Raw genomic sequence first — 24069 nt, 5'->3', positions numbered from 1 at the left:
TTCTCCTCAGATCCTGCTGGCCTGTTTTCAAAATAATGTCACAGAAATGTTCCTAAGGTACCATCTGTCAAATTCCTTTACCATAATTTATGTTGTTCCATAAAAAATATGGTTTAATAAGGGGGCGATTAGTAGGTGTGGTAGTGGATCTTCACCAAAAGTGTTCAAATGTCCCTAAAGTGAAAGCCCTGGGTTATTTACACCCCATAAAGTAGTAGTCTTACACATTTATTTTTTCGTGTTCTGTCAACAACTATGCCGTGTTATTTCAATTTTTATACAAATTATATTTTATTATGAACTATCATTGATAATATAATTATGTAGGATTTGAAAAAAAACAACAACTGCATACTGTTATAAATAAAATATGTATATTTTACCAATATATTATCAATGTTGGCCTGAGTTTGTATTTTTCCGAAAGTCAACTTTGTTCCCCAATGTGCAAGGCACAAGCGGTGAAAATAATTCCACTAAAGTCACTAATTATTATTATTGTTATTATTATTAATAAACTATTACTGTTTCAGGAGACAAACAGAAACATAGAGGTGCTATACATTCTGATGGAAAAGACAACAAAGGCATCTTCCATCATTTTGGCGTGGCTCAGATCAAGAGGAGAAATTTAAAAAAGGTAATAACTGAGCAACTAAGAACATGCAAGTTGCACAGAGTGTAAGACCCATCTCGCTTCATGAGAATTGATAATCATCAATGTATTAAATCAAGAAATTGAAATGTAAGTGTCTTGTCTTTTGCAGTTTTTTGAAATTGAATATAATAAAAAAAACTAAATTATTTTTTAATATGATTATGAATGTGTGATGTTTTCTTCTGATCATTCTCTCTGAAAACCAGATATAGCGAACATATTTCAAGTTGTAGAATTTTTTTTGTTGTACTTGTAAATATAGTGCTGAGGTTGTATTTTAGGCAAAGCCTTTTTATGCTGCTCAATACAAACTTATATTGTAAGAATTATGGCCCTTTGTAATTTTTAAACAAATACATTTTTTCATGTTTGTGTAAGCCCATTATAAAGGGACATTTAATATTTTCACCAGCTGCATTATAAAGTCAGACCAAAAGTATCAAGTAAGTGTTCAAACAATAACTAATTTAGAATCCTTTCTCAAATCAGGTGAGCAATATATAGGGCCATCTCTGTGTTTGTCTGACAAAAAAAACAATAATCAATATTTTAGTTAAATTGACAAATATTGTTGTAAAATGTTTTGTGAAAACATACAATTGGATTACTTTTGTGTTAATGGGATTAAGGTTTCTGCACATAAAAATATTTAGAATAGCATTTGGGTCTGTCGGTTCATGTTCAATATTATTGATAGTGTAAGTGGAAGCAATGACTTAAAATAAATTACCAAACAGTTTATGCTCAATTACTTTGTGTTAACATACAATATATGAAACTTGGAATACTAGATCTTGGTGGCATAAATAAAAGACCATGTTTTGTCACATTAACTTGTAATCAACCACTAACTTCCTCTAAATTCTCTTCAGGTGATGGTTGGGCACACACAAGAAGACATAGATCACAGGCGTCTAGCCATATGAGTAGACAGGAGTTTCACACTCTGCCAGACTTACTTCATCAGACGAGCAGAAGGCTTCTCAAGAGCCCGCGTTGCACAAATAAGACATAGTCTTTGACTACAACAAGGGGATGAAAGTACAGAGAGCTCCAATTGAAATCGATTCTGTGCTGAGTCATTTCTTCATTCTGGAGGTTGATGGACATGATTTATGGCATCAAGTGTGCAGTTTGTCAACTAACTATCAACACAGCAGTCTTGTTCACCAGCTGTGCAACTTGAGCTTTTAGCTTTACTTTATTGCTTGAAGCCACGGTATAAGAGGAGGGAAGGTGCAGGCTCATCAAAAAGTCTCTAAGTTGAAACTAGGAAAAGAAGTTTGTCAAGAGTGTGAATATTTGCTTTGAAAACAATTGTTACAATGATTTCGTTTCCTTTAAACTTGATACATACTGTGTGTATGTTGAATGAATTGAGATGCTTAAATAAAGAACTGTTATTCAAATTCAATTCAGGAAACTGCATTTTTCATACTAAAGGGTAAATGATGTTGCCATTTCTTGTATGTATTTAAATAAGATATGTTTCCACAATTCATATTTAAGGGACTATTTCTCAACCTAATGAATGAGCTTAATATGTGTTTTCTGTTTCCTTAAAATTGATGAAAAATTGTCAGAAGGTAATTAGAGCAGTATCCACTACTGCAATCATACAATAAAAAATACAGAGACTGCTCATATAATATGATTAAACCCTGTTTAGGGGCATGAGGCAAACAGAGTTACTTTCAAATGTTAAAGCTGCACTCTCATACTTTGGATGTTTTGACAACTTTTTTCATTTTTAGCTCTACTGGCCAAAGGCCAGAAGAGCTTATGCAATGGTAATGTGTACGTAGTATGTGCGTCCGTGCGTCTGTAAACAATCCTCATTAACATGATACAGCCTTTAGTTTCGTATCTTGATGAAACCTGTACAGTATCTACATATCCATTAGAGCTCGGTTCCTTTCGAAAACCAGCCAGATCTGCCAATGCATGCCTACATTATTGGCCTTGATAGTATAACGAATTATGTAAACAATTGCTCGTTAACAAGATACAGCCTTCAGTATTGATTGTATATTAATGAAACTTGAACAGTATCTACATATCGATATGAGCTCGGTTCCTTTCGAAAATTCTAGATTATGGGCCTCGATAGTATATAAAAATCAGTGTGTCAGTAGGCAATTGCTCGTTATCACGATACAGCCTTCAGTTTTGATTGTATCTCGATGAAACATGAACAGTATCTACATATCCATTAAAGCTCGGTTCCTTTGAAAACCAGCCAGATCCGCCCATGCATGCCTAGATTATGGGCCTTGATATTAAAAAAAAATAGTGTGTCAGTAAACAATTGCTCGGTAACACAATACAGTCATCAGTTTTGATTGTATCTTGATGAAACTTGTACAGTATTTGGATATCCATTAGAGCTCAGTTCCTTTCGAAAACCTGATCTCCCCATGTTTCCTGGATTATGGGCCTTGAAATTATAGATGATGGGCCTCGATAGTATAAAAAGAAACAGCCAGTAGAGCATAGGCCCTTTTGGGCCTCTTGTTTGTTTTGGTTTGGTAACATCCAATCTTTGCGAAAAGGCATGGAAACCAGTAATATAAGACTACTGACAAAATATTAAATCGCAGACTTTTCTATTTAAGTTAAATCATTGATGTTTAATGCACTTTTCTTAAACTGTTAGTAACATTAATTTTCGAAGGAAATATGAAATCTGCGATCTGATGTTTTGTCAGCAATCTTTTACCATTGGTTTGCAAATATTTACGCAAAAGTTTGCTCATTCCAAGCGAAACAAAAGTTGTTAAAACTGTATATCTGTGAGAATCAGCTCTAAATGTTTTGGCAAGCATGTTTTTGATTTGGCAGCACAATCAATCTTGAAAATTGCTTGATTTTACTGCTGTATGAGAAATTACAGGGGTAATGGGGTTTTTTTTTAGTGTTTTTATTGCTTTTTGTGATTCATACAGTCATACTTCATTCCTCAGGGCACAACTTACAAATAGACAGAACAGGAAAATGGTCATTTTAAAAGGTCAAGGACAATGCAAGTTGAACAATAATATTGTTCACGGCTTGTATTTTTGGTATATTTTGTTGCATATGCTATAAACAAGTTGAAAGTTAAAAATAACTTCATAATTGAAATGATGGCGTTGAATGGTATTGTCAGATGAGAAACAGCACTATTAAGAAATATGTTAATGGTACTTTATTATTTTATTTAATTTTAGATATTGTATGAAAATTATTATCTTATTTTGTACATGAGACCTTTTAAACAATTATTGACAATATAACAATGTGTTTAACAAGCCTTAGATCAAAACTTAAAACTGCACTTTCACAGATTGTCATTTTAGACACTGTGACATTGAAAAAATTGTCTCAAAATCAGCTGATTTGGTTATCATTCCCTTAATTCAGTCATCTTAGATAATTCACAACAGAACCAATCAAAAATGTTTGGTATGACTGCCGAAAAGTTCATTTACATTAAATTGTTCGTAATGCTATTACCCATAAAACATCATTTTAGCCATAAATATGACAAAATGCAATCTGATCTTTTTTCAGCAGTCTTATATCACTTAAAATTGGGTCCAGATATTTCTTAGACCAACAATAAAAGAGTACCGGTAGTCAAAACGATCAATTAGTGAGATTGCAGCTTTAAATACACCATTTTAAGACCGCTGTAAAATTCCTATGGTTTGCCTCAATCTTTAAAGCTAGCATACTGTTTACTTGACAATATACGTTTTGTTTATAAGTGTCATGATAGCGTCACCTTAGTGCAATAACGCAATAACTGCATATAAACATAGAAGCAGATATTGCGTTCTTGCACTAAGGTGACGATATGTTTGTACTATGTGTTTATATAATTCATTAAAGAAGTCAAAACAAATTTGTTTATCTTTTATTTGTTTTCTATTATTTAAATGACCCAGACAAAAATGGGAACGTCAGTGCTAGTTCTGTTACTTTTAACATCCAATGCAGTTTCTATTGGTGTAGCAGCAAGGACTTGTTACATTAAGGATGCATCATTTAAACCAAATTATACATACATATGCACAAAATACAGGCGTGTAGCCGTCTATACGCGAATACGCGGCTGAAAAAAACATGGTTATGAAAAAAAATTCAACCAAAGTCGCAGTATGCAAACTTGACTACATGATCCAAAAACTGGTTATTTTCCAGTACTAAATAATGCACATCGGAACGCCCAGAATGCACTAGATTGCACCATGGTTTTCAAATTTCCTGAGGTGGGCATGCCCCCGAACCCCCAGCACATTTATGAATCCACATGAATAGAGGGGTAGCTACGCCCCTGACATTATTGAAACCACAGTGTGGCTTAACAACACTTGTATGTTTATCCTACGCAGTGATCTCCCATGGAAATGCAATTGTCAAAGAATCTGAAGGGGATGTTTATATAGACTAGATTTGAAATACACCAAGTGTTTAAAAAAGTGGATTTCAGTCAGAAAATCAACCATACTCCTCACACGAGTAAGATGAAAAGTCCACTTTCCGCGGGAAAGAAAGTACATTGAAAATGTTCATTTGATTCAATTGACTTTATCTTTTTATAAATATGATGCAATACATAAAATACGTTATTTTTATAATCCCATGTTGAATTTTATTTGGCAAATTTATTAGAGATTTATATATTAAGAAACTCGGTTTTTAGTATGTGAATGGTTTGGACGTGTCTGCAGTACTATTCCATAGTACCAAGGAGTAAACTAAATATAAGTGTTCAGATGCATTACGAGAAGAAAAAATGTCCGATGCCAAAACATGAGAGACTATCTATACAACACAATAGGTATGTTTGTCTTTCCTGTAATTTGTTTCGTGTGCTAAGCTGTTAGAATTTGACATTTTACATTGATTGTTCTGTGTTAATTCTTATTTATGAAACATAACACCTTCCAAACCACGGCATGAACTGAAGTAAAAGTGCTGAAAATACAATAACACATTTATATCAAACAATATTTTGTCTTAACTGATTTGTCCTAAATTCATATTTCTTAAAAAGTACACCACCCAAAACCCGGCATGAACAAGAAGGAAAACCGCAGTTGCAAGTACCATGACAATGTTTCCCAAAACGTTTTTTGCATCTTGTTTGTTTTCCTTTGGCGTCAAAAATATACCAGTGAACGTCAGGATCACTGAGAAATCTAAAATAAAGGAGATGGCTGATTAGAGAGTGTATTCATCTCACGTTATGTAATTGCTGACAAGTTGTATATCATCCGTTCAGGCGTTAATAGGTCATTCTAGCTGACAATTAAATGGAAAGCTTTCGTAAAAGAAATCTGTTTAAACACAACTCAAAATACCAGTTATGTTTTTCCTTTCATCTTTACCATGATTCTGTAATTTAGCTGTATACAAGCATTTACGTATTATTCAGCATTTGAACAATCTATTTATATAGATAATATCTAGAGTAATATATCAAAAAATATTATACCGTCTTTGCAATATACACATATACCTTTCACATTTTGAAACTTTCCTTTCAAACTTAATCTCCATCTTCCAGCTGTACGTTCACCCCAAAAATGAGTTGAAGTAATTGCATTGCTCTTCAATGGCATATGTACATCTTTTGTCCACTCTGAACCATCGATAAGGACAGACGAGGTGCCCATGGGAGAATATAATACAGGTTTTGAAATGTGTTGTAGCAATGATGTATGTATTGTGGTTGTTACACGCTCCATTGTTTCGTTTAATGAGTCCACTGTAGCCTTTAAAATTACGGCCGATGGTTTTCTCGGACTGCAACAACAAATATTTTATGTCGGTTGCAATTTCACTGGCGCATTTTAAAACTTAATCGAACATGAACAATTGAACAGTTTAAGAAAATTCACATATTGTAGTATATGAAGATATTTGTACTTTTTCTCGTTTTATATAAATAAGCTGTACGCTAATCGACTGCTGGGTACAATTGTAATCTACATATAAGGACAGTATAACGACGCCAGTTGATAGTTTTTAGAGCATGTGGTGTTGATGTGTATCTTACCCGTCCAACTTGCACATAAATGTAGCTATGCCTGGCATCTTTTCAATTGTTGTTACGGTGTCTATTATCTCTATACACTTAGTCAAGTTCAGATATCCGAATCCAAAATGCCGATGATCTAAAAATTAAAATATATATACAAGCATTGCGTAAGACGTGTTTTGTTCGGTTCAAACAACACCTAAGACATCATTGTTTGAGAGAGATAAAGTCACAAAAGCGTATCATTCTCATATAATTCGTCGTCTTTTCGCTTTATATTCAAGTGTAATTCGCAATTAAGCATTCAAATGCAAACTGTGGGAAATAAAAATCTATTTAAATTATTACAGTAGAATCCAGCACCATTGCGCTTGAAGTTGGTAGACTCCTTAAGGTTAGTGTGGTTAGAACATCGAACGATAAGGTGCTGGATTTGTCTCCAAGTCAAGTCAGGACTGCAACCAATCAACCAATATGAAATAAATAATATTCTTTCAGACTGTTAGCCACTTTAAACAGTTCAAACACGAAACAATAAAAAAAAACAATCCAATTAAGAAAATGTGAACAAAAAAGATCGTTAATATGATAAATGATTTAAATGAATTTAATAGACGTCAACTTTTAAACAGAAGTTTTTACAAAACAAACGATTCTTTTGTTATAAACACGCTTTAATTACTAGATTTTACCGGCTTTGAAGAATGAGAGCAATTATTCCGGCAATCTTAGGAGTTGCCGCAGATGACCCTTGGAACTGTGCGTTGCATAATATTCCCGAATCATTCCTCTGCGATGCAGTGAACTGAAAGCCGAAATATAGAGCAAGGTATCATTTTTTTGCAGACAGAATACATTTAAACATCGTTTTTTTAAAAGTCGTTTGGATCCTGAAAAACCAATGCGACGATAGTTCAAGTAAACATTCATGTTTAAGTATGATACCACTTGCGTATTATTGGTGACGTAAATTTTTCAGTATACCAGTATATGTATTAAATATCCGTATAGAAGTATGAAAAAAAATATACCATGTAATCATCAAATCGTGTTTTGCCCTTTCCGAAGGATGATATTAGAACCCCTGGATTGGCGAAGCTTTTTTCGGAAATTGTTCCTTTAATGCCAATCTGGTTGACTGCGATAATGAAGATACTGTTTGTGAACCCATTTCCTACAGGGCCTACTGCAGAAACGTACACATTGCCTTTTCCCTGCCGACCATTTAAAACTCCAAGGCTAATTGCTCTGTCAGATCCAATATCCATTGCTTCAAATGGTAAAGTAGAAGTGTAGCTTGAGGAATAAATGTCTATTTTATTCGGCAGATAAGCAAGACCTTTGCACATGCTAGCGGTGGTTATTAATGTACGGAATGGAATTTCTTTTGAGATTCTACCGATTGAAAGTGCTGAAAAAAGAATATAAAGGCTAATAGCTAACGACTAGAATGTGACGTAAACAAAACTGGCAATAAATTTAATATTGAAAAGAACAATAAGAGATCTTGGTATCGACTAATTGCAAAACAACATAGACAACGGGCGCGACATGAAAACGTGATTCAACTGTCAGAACTGTACTATTGTGGAATGACTGAATACCAGCTATTTTGGAATTGTATGCCACGCCTGCACTACACATTTTGTTTCCTTTTACCGCTGCGACGACACTTGCACAGTCGTTTCCGTGACTGAAACGTCATGTAAAGCTGTGTCATATAAGTAATGAACGAAACCAAAATATATTCGTATAAATGTATATGTACACTGTTTTATTATAACTTTTACGAATAAACCATTCAGAGCTAGCAGAAGACACAAAAGGCGCGTCAACATGAACGAGTAATGATAGAAAATTCATACGTTCAAACAACTTGTGTTATGATTTAATATATTCCGAGATATATAATAAACTATTGATCACTTGTATTTGATACCATCCGTTCTCATTGATAACTGAATTACTTTTGCAACTCGAAATTACTTTGTTTTATGAAATGTTTCTCCGATGTAACTATGGAATAGTACTGCAGACACGTCCACGTCATTTGTTACGAAGTTGAAGGTAAGCTCTTTGTTCTAAAATAAGAAGATTGTTAAAAGGAAATTTGGATACATACAGTGTATTCATCTGAAATAAATATTGTTCAAGGATGTGTTGTTTAAACACAGGTTCTTCTACTGCAAAAAATAAATTGTTAAGGGATATTTTGTTTTCTTGAAATTAAAAAAAATGTTAAAAAATAATTTGGTTATTTACGAAGTATTGACATAAATAAAACAAATATTTCTAGAGTATATTCATTTGGTTTAATACAGGGGGTTGTCCTAAAAAAAGAATACTGTTTAATGTTTTTTTGGTAAATTTACAGAATATTATCCTTTATAAAGAGTATTGTTCAATGATGTGTTTGTTAAATACGGGGTAGTGAATTAAAAACATAAATTTGTTAACAATAAAATGATGGTTAAATGCAGGTTTTTTGCTGAAGAAAAAATATTGTCCTTACTTATTTTGTTTAGATACAGGACATTGGCCTGGTATAATAATATTGTTTAAGTATATGTTACAGTGTCTTAAAAACATAAATATGTGAGAAATAATATGTTTGTTAAATGCAGTGTTTTCCCGAAAGTTAAAAACAAAAGTAATAACAAATAACAAATAACAAATGATTTAAGGTATGTCGGCTAAAAACAGCGTATTGTTCTAAACTAAAAAGGGTATGTTGGTAAGATACAACGTTTTGTTATACCTAACACAGTCCGTACTTTTTTGCAGACTCATTTTTGCTTAATTGTTGTTTGTTAATAGACAAGCTGCTTGCGAAATATATAACAAAACAACAAGTGCTGTCTTAGGACAGCGCGCTCGTCTAAACGTTTCTCTGTCTTCGAACGACTAAACCAGGTTTTCAATGACTGCCAGAAGAACTTCTGCCTCGTTATGAGATTCAGTTTGAACTGTTTTCTTCTATTTTTATTAACAGTAACTTTGACCTTCACGCCACTAATGCAATCCGATGTCAAAACTCCATAGAAACTACTTACATACCAATTTTGGTCATAATTTGTTGACTCTAACTAAAGTAATTCAGTATAAACCTTGTTTCTATTTTAAATCACAGTGGCCTTAATCATGACCCTCGGGCTATAAGTCACAATCACATTAAATATCTCAATAAACGTTTTCTATATACCAAGTTTGGTTAAACCTTACTAGAATTATTCCATACTTCATCATGTGAAAACCTGGTTAAAAATGTGCCTGTTAAAAGCAATTATAATAAAAAAGTAAAACAAAAAGTAAATCAAGGTCCCTGATGTGTATTTTAGATAAATATGGAGTAATGTAAACTAATAGTTTGATGGCTACTGTGTAAAGTATGAAGGCAATTTAATGAACAGTATTTGATCTGTGTTAAAACCGAAAATTGCCTAAAAACTTTGCATGAAGTGTATTGGACTTATAAATGAAAACGCAAACTTGCCCTAAAACTTTAACCGCACGCAGATGCCGACGCCAGGGCAAGTAGTGTAGCCTCCTTATTCTACGAATTGTCAAGCTAAGCAACGTGTACCGTCGTGAAAATCAACCGAAGATCATTGGATATCATGACCGAAAAGTTGTTATTAAGAGAATAATACACTTGGTTGGTAATTGTCCAAATGAGAATAATAATTGCCCGAGTGTTTAAGTCCGAGCCAACAGTGTCTTATTTTTGTATAATACATCTGTTTGTAATCTGTCAATGTATTTGACCTGGTTGTAGAGTTTAATTTTGGAATAATATAAGAATTGAATACTGGTAGGAAATTTAAACAGAATATGTAGAAGCAACAAATTGGTTTTGAATGACATTAGCTATAAAAAAACACGCGCAATTGGAAATTAAAATAACAAACTTGTAGCACGTGTTTTCGGAAATAAACGGCAATATATATATATATATATATATATATATATATATATAGTTCAAATGGATCTGGTTTTTACATTCACTGATTTTGCACGTTTCATTTCCATATATAAGCACGGCTAGGGTCGATCAAGCCTAGGAGCAGTTTTATAAGAATCTGGGCTCAAATCACCCTTGCCATTTCGCTGGGTTTTTTTTCTAAGCAGAATAAGTTAAACTCAAAATAATTCAACAAACACGCTACGTTTTGACCTTCACCGAACTTCTGGTGCGGTTTATTGTAGCACTCGTTACTGAAAGACGGAGGGTGTCATCAACAGTAAATCTTATTTCACTTTCCTTTCATCAATAATTCCTTAAAAAATCACTTAAAAAGCTTTGCTAGTGTAAATTGATGCATATCAGGAATCTGTAGGCTATTTTATATCGTGAAAATGACGTAAGGGATGCACGTGCATGTCTACATGACCCTCATGTGCCGTGATACTCTCAGGAGTGAAAACGATACTCATTTTTGAGGGAAAATATTTTTATAGTAAAATGAAATTATATATAGTAACACGTGTATTATACAATTGTAAACATTGCTTAAATTCAGTGTTATTTGACTCACTATATTTGGCTGCAGTTCGGGGTGGTCAACGGTAAAACCAATATCAAGAATAGCTACGGTAATGCCTTCTCCGGTTATTCCCGATTTCCACGATTCATCAATTCCTTCTCCTTCATCCCAGTACGGTTCTTCCTCAAACTTTTGATCCTGTTGTCAAAGACCAGGTAAGTATATCATATATAAATCAAGTTTATCATACAAGACAATGCGAGTTTTTCCTATACTAATTATTATCACAATTTATCTTTTAACTATCTAAAGGTAAGAATGACTCATTAGTATAATTGCCGTATATTATGCGACATGTGCAAATGAAGAAACAACCTTGAGTGTCATTAAAATATAAACGGTTTGGAAAAAATGAGCGTTTTAAGATGATAATTATAAAAAGCCATTATATAGAATATAATGGATGAGGAAGTAATAAACAATGATAACAAATAACTCACTTGAGCTGTAACGTCTCGTTTTGCTTTTGTTTTGCTATCAGCCTTGCTCGCATCGGGTGGTTTAAAAAATTCAAAATCATGCATAGTTCTGCATTGTTGAATATCTTTGACCTTTTAAAAGTAAGTGATGATAACAGTTTATAGTATCGTATGCATGGTAAAACAAACATTACTGTACGTTCATTCAAAGGCAATTTACGAATAAACGGGTCATAAGGTAATACAAATTTAATAGAAAAGCGTAACACACTTACCATTCCATGAAAAGACTGTTTCAGAAATTGTAATTCTGCCTCTGTAAAAACCTTCTCAGTATCTTTTTCATATGTAAAGATGAAGATATCATCAACTACCTGCAGATTGTTTTAGATAAAAATGTATTCATATGTCTAAATCTCATCGAAACAGATATAACGCAGTGTATGTTTAGAATGTGTTATCAAAGTATATATCTTTTATAATGCTACGTCTTGCTTGCATAAGGATTTATTCATACCTGCGACTGAAAATAGAAGTGGTGTCCTTTCAATCCGGCTGTAACTTCTTCTGACACAGACACATCTATTCGGAAGAAAAACTCATTCGTAAATTCAACTCCGTAATGCGACATCGCAAAACACTTTCCTCCAATCCATGTGAAAATGAAATAACATATTAAAAAATCCTTTAATGGGTTTTCACACAGCTTCATGTTTGTTTCATCAAATGTATCTTTCATAAGATATAGCATGCATAACCCCCGTGAATCGTTTACAAAATATTTGTACAAATACATACTCGATGAAATATGATCAGGCTGGTATAGGTGCAGTATGTAAAAAGTGTTTGTATTGGCAGATATCATTTATCATCTACGCAGATAGACTCCGTTAAATCAGTGTGGATTAAGTTTTGTTTCAATGCATTACTCATACCTGGGAAAGTTAAGCCCTAAATATTCTTACCAAATATATGACTGTCCAATAGTTTTATAGTTTTGATGGTATGCACTTAAATTAAATAGGTCGCGTGCTCGTTTTCTTTATGCATTTCAAGTTCAAACGATACATTGGTATAATACTGGTTCCTCAGCCCGTATACCTGCACTGAAATCATATTTTCAATTATGTTTTCTTTTTGAGTAGATGCCAGACATTAATATTTAATTTGTCACCCTAGGGATAATAATGCGCAATGAACTACCATTTAAAATTCGTTTTAGTTACTTCCCTTTAATAAACACTAAACAGTTTTACACGTCGATTTTAAACTAGAATAGTTGTCCAAAAATGAAAGAAAAGGTCGCATAAGTTTATAAAAGATATAATTGTAAATAAACAACTTACCTCTTTTTAGAAAAAAAATCCTGATTTTTCAAACGTTTTCCTGAACATTGAAGCAGAATGTTCAAACATTTGCGTTCATACAAAACATATATCAAAATAAAATACCAAAAAAATACAGATGAAAACAACTGATCTAACATAAATGCGACGTTATAACATCATTCAATTTTCTTTATGATCTGAACGTAGAACGAACTTCCAGGAAGCTCCATGCAACAGATTAACTTATTTATATTTTAACCAACCCACTTCTCAAAATTTGTCAACAACCTAGTGTGGTATTTACTCTTTACATTGAAAACGACCTGTCTAAAAGCAAATCAGACTGGCCTCTGATAGTGAGGAATGACCGATTACCCGTGTATCATGAAACAAACTCTATTACTTAAAATGATTTACGCAATCGTTTTACTCACATTCGAAGTTTCAAACTGTCATTTGAATGGCGGTGTAGTAATTTGCTCATGTTTCCATGTCAATTTAATTTAAAGTGCTTTCACGTATGAACTGTTGTTCGTTAGAACAAAGCTGCGTTTATAAAAGTCCATTGATGGATGGAAATAAAATATTTGTACTTACAAACGAGTGAATGATAAACTATTAAAAATGTCGGAGAACATTTTCTTCACGAACCGGAAATAGAACATTGAAGCCACATCATCAGCTATATTTCTACGCGAAATGCGTCCCACTGGTAGCGGCGTAAAACACTATTTTCAAGAACATCAAGAGCTGTCTAGGACAGCGAGCTCGACTTTACACCGCTTGTTTATAAATTAATAAAATAATGATGTTATATTTGCCTGCTAAAAGCAATAGTAAAAAAGACCTATTAAAAAAGCAGACAAGAATCGCCGAAATGCAACGAAACAAGATATTCAATGATTGTCAGAAGGACTTTAGTCTTTGTTGTGTGATTCAGTTTTGACTAAAATTCAATTAACGATAATTGCATAGTATTTTTACAATTTCAGCCATCACAATGAAACTAAAACGCCACCAAATGTCGAATTGCCCGTATGCAGATTTTGTTTGAGAACCTGTGTTATATAATATTACCGCATCCAAGCGGAAACCGTAAAAACTTAAACGGAGACAGAATTCGCGTCACGTGCCGTGTATGTATGAATCTGGTACATAACCCGTTTGTTTTCATCCTTATGAGCACTTGGAGGATATTGGAATTTGATATTTTGTTTAATAAAGATAAATTAGATTTGGAACAATTTTAACAATTATGTTGAATGGATAATAACTAATAATTTATTGGGCTACTTGTTGGAATAAATTTGCACCCAGAACCAATTTGGTACAAAAGAAAATAATTTGTGAAGATGAAATGAAAAAAAAGATGTAATAATGACAGCTATTGAGTCATATCATATATGATATCATGATCTAGAATCTCGTAATATCCACGACGACGACGACGACGACGACGACGATGATGATGATGATGATAAACAAAGTGTAGTTTTCTACATAATATATATTTCCAGCAGTTTTATTTGATTTTGTTAACATAGTAAATTTGTTAATAGGTAACAAGGTACATGAATAACACATAGTGGTGTATATTAACCTGTAAAATGTATAATTATATATAATTGCTAATTATTATCAGGATGTATGGTTAGGAATGTAATGTAAACAATATGTTATCCATAGATGGTATGTTTACACAATGACAGATCTGAATAGATTGCAAATACATTTGCCGTTTTTAATCATTTTAAGAATGTTCGTAAGCAGTATCCCAGAAGAGAATAAGTAAGTATTTTACAAGATGTTTTATTTAGCGTGGCCAGGTACGCTTAACTAACATATAAAGTTAAAACATGCTAAGATCATTCAGCTTTGAAGCATAATTCTCACACACAACTGCTTTGAAATATTAAATATTTATATCATGACTGTTTACAATTGTTTTTACTCTCATTAACAAAAGATTGCACAGTAAAACATAGTAAAATTCCAGTTAAAGATAGGCATACGTCCAATGATATATAAATTATATTTAAAAAATACTATATGACAAAATTGGTATGTTTGTCTTTTATGTAATTTTGTTTGTGCGATAAATTGTTAGTAATGACTGTTTCCATTGTTGTCTTGATTTAATTCCTATTTGCGTAAAGGTAGTCCCTCCAAATCACAGCATGAACGAGAAGTAGAACCGCCAATGTTAATGCAATACTAATGAACATAAAATCGGAATCTCGAGTGTTTTCCTCTTCTTTGTCTTCCTTTGGCGTCACAAATATACCAGTGAATGTAAGGCTCACAGAGTCATCTAGAAAATATTATGGAGAAATATGCTATATATATTTATCATACTAATTCCTGGATAATTTTACAGGTGTTAACGTGGAATTCATCATGCATTCCATCAGTTGTTTGGGTTAGGTTAGCTGACATTTTAATGAAAAACCTTCAGTAATGCAGGCCTATTTATATACCAACAAACAAAGCCCATAAGTAATGGTTTTCATTTTGCCTTTACACTAATATAGCTTTATATATGTTCTTAAGAGTAAATCAGCAGTGATAAATACGTATATTCAACACACGCATATACCTTTTACATTGTGAAACCTTCCGTTCAAGCTTAATGTCCATCTTCCAGCTGTACCTTCACCCCAAAAATGAGTAGAAGTTATTGCATTGCTCTTTAATGGCTTATGAACATCTTTTGTCCACTCCGAACCATCGATAAGAATAGAAGAAGTGCCCATCGGAGAAATTAATACAGCTTTTGAAATGCGTCCTAGCAATGATTTATTTATTGTGGTTGTTACACGCTCCACTGTTTCGTTCAACGAATCAACTGTGGCCTCGAAAATTGCGACTGATGGATTTCTCTGACTGCGACAACAAATTTGACATACATATTACATATTGAAACTCGACTACACATGCTAAATTACAGAGTTTAAGGAAATATATAGTTGTATTTTAAACTGTTTAATTTTATGTAAATCGGCTGAACATTTATGAACTTCTTATTTAAATTGTGCAACGTATATGTAACATAAGTATTGACAAAATAACGTTGCATATTAGTAGTTTATGGAGCCTGTATTGATTGAGTGTATCTTACCCTTTCAAATTGCATAGAAATGTAGCTATGCCTGGCATATTCTGTGTAATGCTTTTAAGTCTTCTGATAGTTCAATACACTTAGCCACATTCAGATATCCAAATCCAAAATGCTGATGATCTAAAATCAAAATAAATCATTTGCGCATATCTGCATAAAGAATTTGCAAACAAATCTTGATGTCTTTTGTATTATCTAGATTAAACAGCAACTGAAACAGCATATTGTGTAAGAGATTATGTTTTCAGTGAGTACAATTTTCATAATGTGCTTCGTCTTTACACTTCGTATTCGATGACCACCAGTTTTATGTGTTGTTCATCCAAATCAATCGTTTCAAATGCAAGAAATTGGACAAAGTAAAATTCAATTAAATTATTACAGTAGTGCCCGGCACCATTTCGCTTAAAGTTGATCGACTCCTTTAAGCTAGTGTGGCTTGAACATCGAACGATAAGGTGCTGGATTTGTCTCCATGTCAAGTCAGGACTGCAATAGATCAACCAAAAGTAATTTTCCTATTGATTAACACTGTAAGATGCTGAACACTTAGAAAAGCTCAAACAGGGTGAAGTTTGAATAATTCATTTATTCGAAAACAAAACAGAGAAACAACAATCGAACTGAGAACGTGTCATTATTGTAAATCACAAGTGTGTGTGACCTTGAACGTAGAGGGAGGGTCACAGGTCTTGCACGCGACCCGTCGTCTTGGTATGTCAAACACAAGTGGAAAATTATTTTTAAATCTGTCTATACAAGAAAAAGTTACAGCCCGGACATGACAACCTATACTCTTTGTACCTATATGCAGCATTCCATTGTGAATAAACACCTAAGTTTGACATTGACCTTTGAGGGAGGAACATAGGTCTTGCATGCGACACGTCGTCTTGGTATGTCGAACACATGTGTCAAGTTATTTCAAAATATGTTCATACAAGGGTAAGTTACAGCCCGGACACGACAACCTATATTCATTGTCCTTATATATATGCAACATTACATTGTGAATAAACACTAAGTGTGACCTGGCCCTAAGAGGTAGGGACATGGGTCTTGCATGCGACACGTCGTCTTGGTATGCCAAACACAAGTGGATAGTAATTTGAAATATGTCCATACAAGAGAAAGTTACAGCCCGGATACGACAACCTATACTCTATGTCCTTATAATCAGCACTCCATTCTAAATAAACACCTAAGTGTGACCTTGACCTTAGAGGGAGGGACACTGGTCTTGCACGCGACACATCGTCTTGGTATATGTTAAACACATTTGGCAAGTTATTTTAAAATATGTCCATTCAAGAAAGAGTTACAGCCCGGACACGACAATCATACTCTATGTCCTTATATATGCATCATTCCATTGTGAAAAGACACCTAAGTGTGATCTTGACCTTAGAGGTAGGGACACGGGTCTTGCACGCGACATGTCATCTTGGTATGCCAAACACATGAGGCAGGTTATTTTGAAATCTGTCCATACAAGAGAAAGTTACAGCCCGGACACGAGTTATTGAACCGGACACACGGATAGACGGACGGACGGACAGACCGACGGAAGGACCGACGGACAGAGGGCAGACGGTGAGATTTTAATATGCCCACCTTCGGGGGCATAACAAATATTTTATGATCTTAAATGACGACAATTGAAACACAAAACATCACAACATGGAACTTTTGTTATAAATACTATATTTTACCGGCTTTGAAGAATGAGAGCGACTATTCCAGCAATCTTAGGGGTTGCCGCAGATGACCCTTGGAACTTATCGTTGCATAGTATTCCCGAATCGTACCTCTGGGATGCAGTAAACTAAAAATCAAAGTAAATAGCAAATCATCGTTTAATATTGACTACACATATTGAACATCCATATAAAAGTATGAAAAAAAGTACCATGTAGTCATCGGCACGCGTTTTTCCCTTTCCGAAGGAAGATATTAGAACCCCTGGATTAGCGTAGCTCTTCTCGGACATATTTCCATAAATGCCAATCTGGTTGACTGCGATAATGAATATATTGTTTGTAAACCCATTTCCTACAGGGCCTACTGCAGAAACGTACACATTGCCTCTTCCTTGCCGACCCTTTTCAATTCCAGCGATTATTGCTCTTTCGGATCCAATATCCATTTCTTCAAATGATGAAGTAAATGTCCAGCTTGACGAATAGATGTCTATTTTACTCTGATGATAAGCAAGGCCTTTGCAAATGTTAGCGGTTGTTATTATTGTCTTCAATGGCATTCCATTAAACGAACCGATTGACAGCGCTGAAAAATTCGGCGTCTTGCTAATGACAACAATTTAAATAAATGAAATAAGAAGTATACCTTATAGCGAAAATTAAGATTGATGACTAAATAACTAGAGAAAAAAATCTGATATGAACTAATCGCAAAGCAAACTAGACAACGGACGCGGCATGAAAACATTATACAATTGTCCGAACGGTAATACTGCTTAATGAATGATTACCAGCTATTTTGGAATTGTGCGCCACGCCTGCACTACACATCTTGTTTCCTTTTACCGCTGCGACTACACTTGCACAGTCGTTTCCGTGACTGAAACATCATACAAACGTAAACAATAACCCAAAAGAAACATATGAATGTTTACGTACAAATTAAAAAAGTAATGCTTACGAGAAAATTATTTGGAGCTAGCTCAAGACTAAAAGGACGCGTCAGTATGTTAGCCTAATGAAAGATGATTTTAACGTCAATAAAATATACCTGTTGAACGTGATTTGATTTATGACTTAATTTATCTAGCGAAATTTGTGTTACTTTAAAGGCTGTTACTAGAATATACTTTGTTTTATGGATTGTTTCTCCAATGTAATCATGAAACAGAACTGCAGACACGTCTCCATTATATGTAACGACGTTGAAGGTTAGATTTTTGTTCTGAAAAATAATATTGTTCAGGTGAATGCTAGTTAAATACAAGCCCCTGTTTCTCGAAAATACTAAAATGTATTGTTTCGACAAACACAATCCGTACGTTTTTTGAAGGATGTTTGTTGCTAGGCCATGTACTTTCGAAATGTATTCCAAAAATAACTAAGTATTCTTTTACGTAAACCAGGTCAAACAATGACCATTGGAAAATTGGCTCAAGTATTTGTCATAATTTTTATAGACATTTGGATTTTTCATTATCGCTTCAGTGTTTACTGACTCACTATATTCGGCTGTAGTTCGGGGTGGTCAACGGTAAAGCCTATATCAAGAATAGCCACAGTAATGCCTTCTCCAGTTATTCCCAGTTTCCACGTTTCATCAATTTTTTCTCCTTCATCCCAGTACGGTTCGTCCTCAAAACGATGATCCTGTTGTGAACATACTGGGTAAGTGTTGAGTAAAGCCTTAAATGATTGTTTTAAGAGTCTTATAAACAAATCATACATTGGGAGAACTAATTTGTCATAAAAGCGATTGACGCTATTTTTTTCCAATCTTATTACCAAAAAAACGAAGGGCCTTTTATATTCAGCATTTTAATATATATATATTTAGAGTTTGATAGAACTAACTGAGCCAAATAAATAAAAATAAGTTATTCACTTGGTCTGGTCCGTCTCTTTTACTTCTTTTTGTTTGATTATCTTCTCTAGTGTAATCAACCTCTAATCCGTCCATAGGGCTATTCCCTACAGCTAATTCTGCATTCTGCATAATTCTGCATTGTTGAATATCCTTAACCTGTAAACAAGTATTGATGATATTCAGAATATTGTCAAAAACTATAGCTGCCCAAAGTGGGATGCACTTTCTAGCACACCAGATAGACATATTTGGTGAATTCAGGCTTGCTAAAAAAATTCACCTGGCACCCCATGCCAGATGAGTCACGCGCTGTGACGTGAAACTTTAAATTTCTTTCATTATACACTTTATGTAATCATAATTATGAGATATCAATAGACGAGTTCCATTAACATTAACTTAACAAAAATGCACATTAAAACCAAATAAAACAACCCTTAAAAACGTAATCTCGAAGGAACTTATTTACGTATGCACTGAATACAAATTACTGCGCGTCATGACGTCAGTAAACATCATCGCACGCGCTTTCTGTTTTGAGTAATGTAAAAATCGCTCATTTTATTTATTTTCCTCACAAAAATATAAATTAAGATTTGCTAGAAAAAATATCTATCATGTGTGTCCGCTTCGGATTGAAAAATCCGAACCTCGGCAAGCCTCGTTACCTGGCAACGCATGTGCTCTCAGGTCGGATTTTTTTTTATCCAGAACGGGAACATATGACATATATTATTAATCCATCGTACGATACTTTGGCACAGGTTGGGGTTTATTTATTCATGCAGGTAATACAAATACATAACTAGAATTATCACTGAATGGAATTTATCCCACCTCCTTACACACACAAATACATAACTAGAATTATCACTGAATGGAATTTATCCCACCCCCATACACACACACGGCGTAGACACAGGACTGGAAGTTTAAGGAAGTGTTTCGATATGTTCCTGCTGGGGAATGTGAATAAATACTACAGATCAAATCATCCATGAGTAAAACTTCCGAAAGATATATCAATAACAAGCTGAGGTATGTTAACAACAAAAAGATCTTTCGGAGTTTCTTCGATTATTTTTATCAGAATAAAACACAACACAGAAAGATGCTATTGGTCTGTTCAAATAATTAGCCTGAATGAATCATGCCGATCACATGTAAAACTACCAATAATGAGACTTAACCCCAACACAGCATCGACACGGGATGATATTTCCTGAATCATTTAGATCCGACCAGGGGCTTTGAAGATGAGTAACGCATACAAATTCTCTATGGACATGCATCACTCGATATAAATCACTCATGTGAAGCTCCAATTTAGCAAGCCGGACCTGGACACGGATGGCGCTCGAGAATCTTTATGTACATTAATCAAATGTATAAGACGAAAATACAAAGGTGCCAACGTCGACAACTCCAAATATTACAGCAGGTCCATTATGACAAATTGAGGTGAAAACTTGAATATATATATATATGAAAAACTGCCGACACAAGCTGAGTAGCCCAAATTTTAAACATAAACCACTTTTAATGACACAGGGTAAACGCCAAAGACATAGAACACCAAAACAAAACATCACAAACAGGAAACATAGAACAACAGCACCAAACTCCACAAACAACACAGTTGAAATCTAATTTAACCTTAGAATAGCTGTCACAATTCTGAATAATGTCTTTAAATGATAATGTTTCGCTTAGCTAAACGGCCATCGCAAGCAGATAGACATTAACGTGTAACAAAACACTTTGAACATTGGAAGCTTAAAATAAATGTAGACAAGTACAAAAAAATGTATTTGTAAGGGTAGACCGTTAAGAGCCGTCCACAGTATAATTGAGGGAGGAAAACTAAAACGTTTCAAAAAAGTCAGGTTTTATTTAGTTTTGTGAAACAATACTTAGACTTCTTAGAGTGAATAAAATATACATTCTTTGTGACATGTTTATGGGCCAAAAGGGTTTGACCATTTTTTACGAAGGAAAGCTTTATCAGATTTTAAATCAAAAAACATTTTGTCAAATTTACTTAACTCCTTCTCCAGGTACACATTTATGAATTATGCTTGCTAAATATTCAACCTTTAACCTCAATAAATAACATTTTTTAAACATTTAATATTTGGTCTTTCAAACTATTTAAGTTGTTGAAATATAATATGGTAAACGATATTGGAAAACTGCTAATGACCTAATACAATTGACTGGTTTTGGTGATGTGTACAAATTCAGAGACTCTGTTATCACGGTACAGTATTTAAAGAGCTTAAGTTGGGTTTAAAAGATATCCACATTACGCAATGGCGTGGGAGGGAATGGCTTTCGTCGGCATTGTCGCTTTTCAGTACGGTTAAACCGAACTTCGATATGTCTTGTTATCTACTCGTTTTAGTCATCTAAACATTGACAAGACGAAAATGCACTTTTTGAGGAAAGAATGCTATAGAAAACGAATTTGTACTTTGTGTAAGTTTGTTTTACATAGAGAAATTTACGTGAAGAGCTTCTTTTCTTTAGTTAAAGTTCAGGTATTTTTAATTTGAAAAACTTTCAAACACAAGGAAAAAGCTTTATACAGTTATATTTGAAAAAAAGAAGATTGAATTTAATAATAAGCTATACATGCTTACATCAAAATAATCTTTATTTTACGTTATATTCTAAAGTAAAAAAGGGGCATTATTCTGTACATAAAAGTATGAGCAAACCCTGCTGACCGCATGCACCTCTTAAATGGCTATAAATCACTGAAGTTGAGTTCTGTCCAGGATTTGTTAGATGAAGCAGTCACTATAATCTTTATGTACACTATATTGCAATAATTCAAAAGGGCTTTAACGATGTGATAATCAGTCTGAGCGCACCCTGTAACATTAGGCTTTAATGAATAACTATGTTCTGAAGAAGATCTCTATGTATACTTGACTGTAAATTATGGGCCATTGCCCTGTACAATATAACAGCGCAAAACCTGACTACAGCGTACAGCTTTACGCCTGTTACTAACCACTTCAATGAATTGTTACCTAAATCCGTTATCGGATATCTGAGATAAGGCACATATAATATATCATCAAAAAACAGACAGAGTATAATTAATGGTATACTCAATAAAAACTTAAGTAATTATTTATACGTACAGGTTAACCACATACACAAACAAAGAGTTTAAAATATTTAAAAATATCATCAAAATAAGAATGTTACACACTTACCATTCCCTGAAAGCTCTTTTTCAGCAATTGTAATTCTTTTTCTTCAAAGACCTTTTTAGTATCCTTTTCATATGTAACGATGAAGACATCGTCAACTACCTGCATAAAGTGTTCAGAATGTTTCGGTTAGTATAATTAAAGTATAGTCTTGGTTGTATCACGGCTTTAGTTTATAACGCTACCGAAATTTAAATATACATGTATTGGCCGGTTTCATGGCTGTTTTTGCCATTTAGTGTTATTATTTTCCATTTTTACTGATTATTTTTTTTTTATTTCAATATTATTGGTTTGGGCGTAAATAAGTATTTACAACTAACTATAATGTAATGTATTTCAGAATCCTATGTCGTGCTGAAACAATTCATCATATTACACCTTTCCTTAACATAATTATAAACATAGTTTTTCTTTTATACTAAATAATTTATATTTACTTGTTCCGAAAGAGAATATTTGTTTTACCTGCGCCTGAAAAGCGAAACTGTTTTCCTTCAGTAGGGCTTTAACTTCCTCTGCCATAGAAACCTCGATTATGAAGAAAAACTCGTTGGTAAATTCATCTTCCCGATGCGACACCGTCGTATCACGCTTTTCCCCAATCCATGTCAGAATTATGTAACAAATCATAAATCCCTCTAACTTTTTTTCACACAGCTTCATTTGTATTTCTGTCAATGTAATTTTAGTTTATTTAAGTTTTTACGCGTATATTACTCGAGATGTGTCAATCGTGGTTCAATATGAACAATTCGATCACATTTGTTATCGGTTTTGATTCTCAAAATGCTCACAAAGTCAATTTTCATGATTAATATCAGACAGGTCTTGATCTATAGAATAATATATACAGTAGAATATATTGACAGTCGAAATTTTATTATTCTCCAGTATTCACTTAGATCGTTTCTTCACGATCATTACGTGTTTATGTCCAATAAAAGGCATTATTCACGCGAGCGATTATATTTAATGCCTTAGATATCAATGATAAAAGAATATACTTTTCCATGATTAATATTGGTTCAGTGCTATATCAAATAGTTGTTTTTCAGTTAGATGACTGGTACACTTTACGATCTATATCACTTTATTACGGACGGGAAAATGGAATGCAGAGGCGAGATTGGACATACGCACTAACTTTTTCTCTTTCTTTTGTTTGGAGATCATAGCTCAA

At 33.7% G+C, this 24069-nt stretch overlaps 2 protein-coding genes across 3 annotated transcripts; both read right to left on the bottom strand.

Moving 5' to 3' along the window:
• Window positions 1–4801: 4801 nt before the first annotated feature.
• LOC128228796 (neuroendocrine convertase 2-like) lies at window positions 4802–12406 on the bottom strand. Its single transcript, XM_052940301.1, has 12 exons — window positions 12167–12406; window positions 11925–12023; window positions 11671–11781; window positions 11222–11368; window positions 8673–8767; window positions 8291–8379; window positions 7718–8097; window positions 7379–7491; window positions 7035–7141; window positions 6705–6822; window positions 6165–6451; window positions 4802–5844 (listed from the first exon to the last, which is right to left on the bottom strand). Exons 1-12 carry the CDS (start codon window positions 12398–12400, stop codon window positions 5663–5665), a joined length of 1962 nt encoding a protein of 653 aa, XP_052796261.1. The 5' UTR covers window positions 12401–12406; the 3' UTR covers window positions 4802–5662.
• A 2143-nt stretch (window positions 12407–14549) lies between these two features.
• Window positions 14550–23645, bottom strand: LOC128228806 (neuroendocrine convertase 2-like). 2 transcript variants are annotated; one of them, XM_052940311.1, is made up of 12 exons: window positions 23355–23645; window positions 22890–22988; window positions 19681–19818; window positions 19299–19481; window positions 18926–19020; window positions 18587–18675; window positions 18005–18381; window positions 17808–17920; window positions 16478–16584; window positions 16096–16215; window positions 15574–15860; window positions 14550–15288 (listed from the first exon to the last, which is right to left on the bottom strand). In XM_052940311.1, exons 1-10 carry the CDS (start codon window positions 23550–23552, stop codon window positions 16121–16123), a joined length of 1494 nt encoding a protein of 497 aa, XP_052796271.1. In that variant the 5' UTR covers window positions 23553–23645; the 3' UTR covers window positions 14550–15288; window positions 15574–15860; window positions 16096–16120. The 2 variants fall into 2 exon arrangements, with proteins under 2 accessions (XP_052796271.1, XP_052796277.1); XM_052940317.1 differs by having other exon boundaries at window positions 19299–19445.
• Between the last annotated feature and the right edge of the window lie 424 nt (window positions 23646–24069).

Source organism: Mya arenaria, chromosome 1 (assembly GCF_026914265.1).
Source record: "Mya arenaria isolate MELC-2E11 chromosome 1, ASM2691426v1".
NCBI classification, from domain to species: domain Eukaryota; kingdom Metazoa; phylum Mollusca; class Bivalvia; order Myida; family Myidae; genus Mya; species Mya arenaria.
This window is presented reverse-complemented; position numbering and strand designations above follow the sequence as displayed.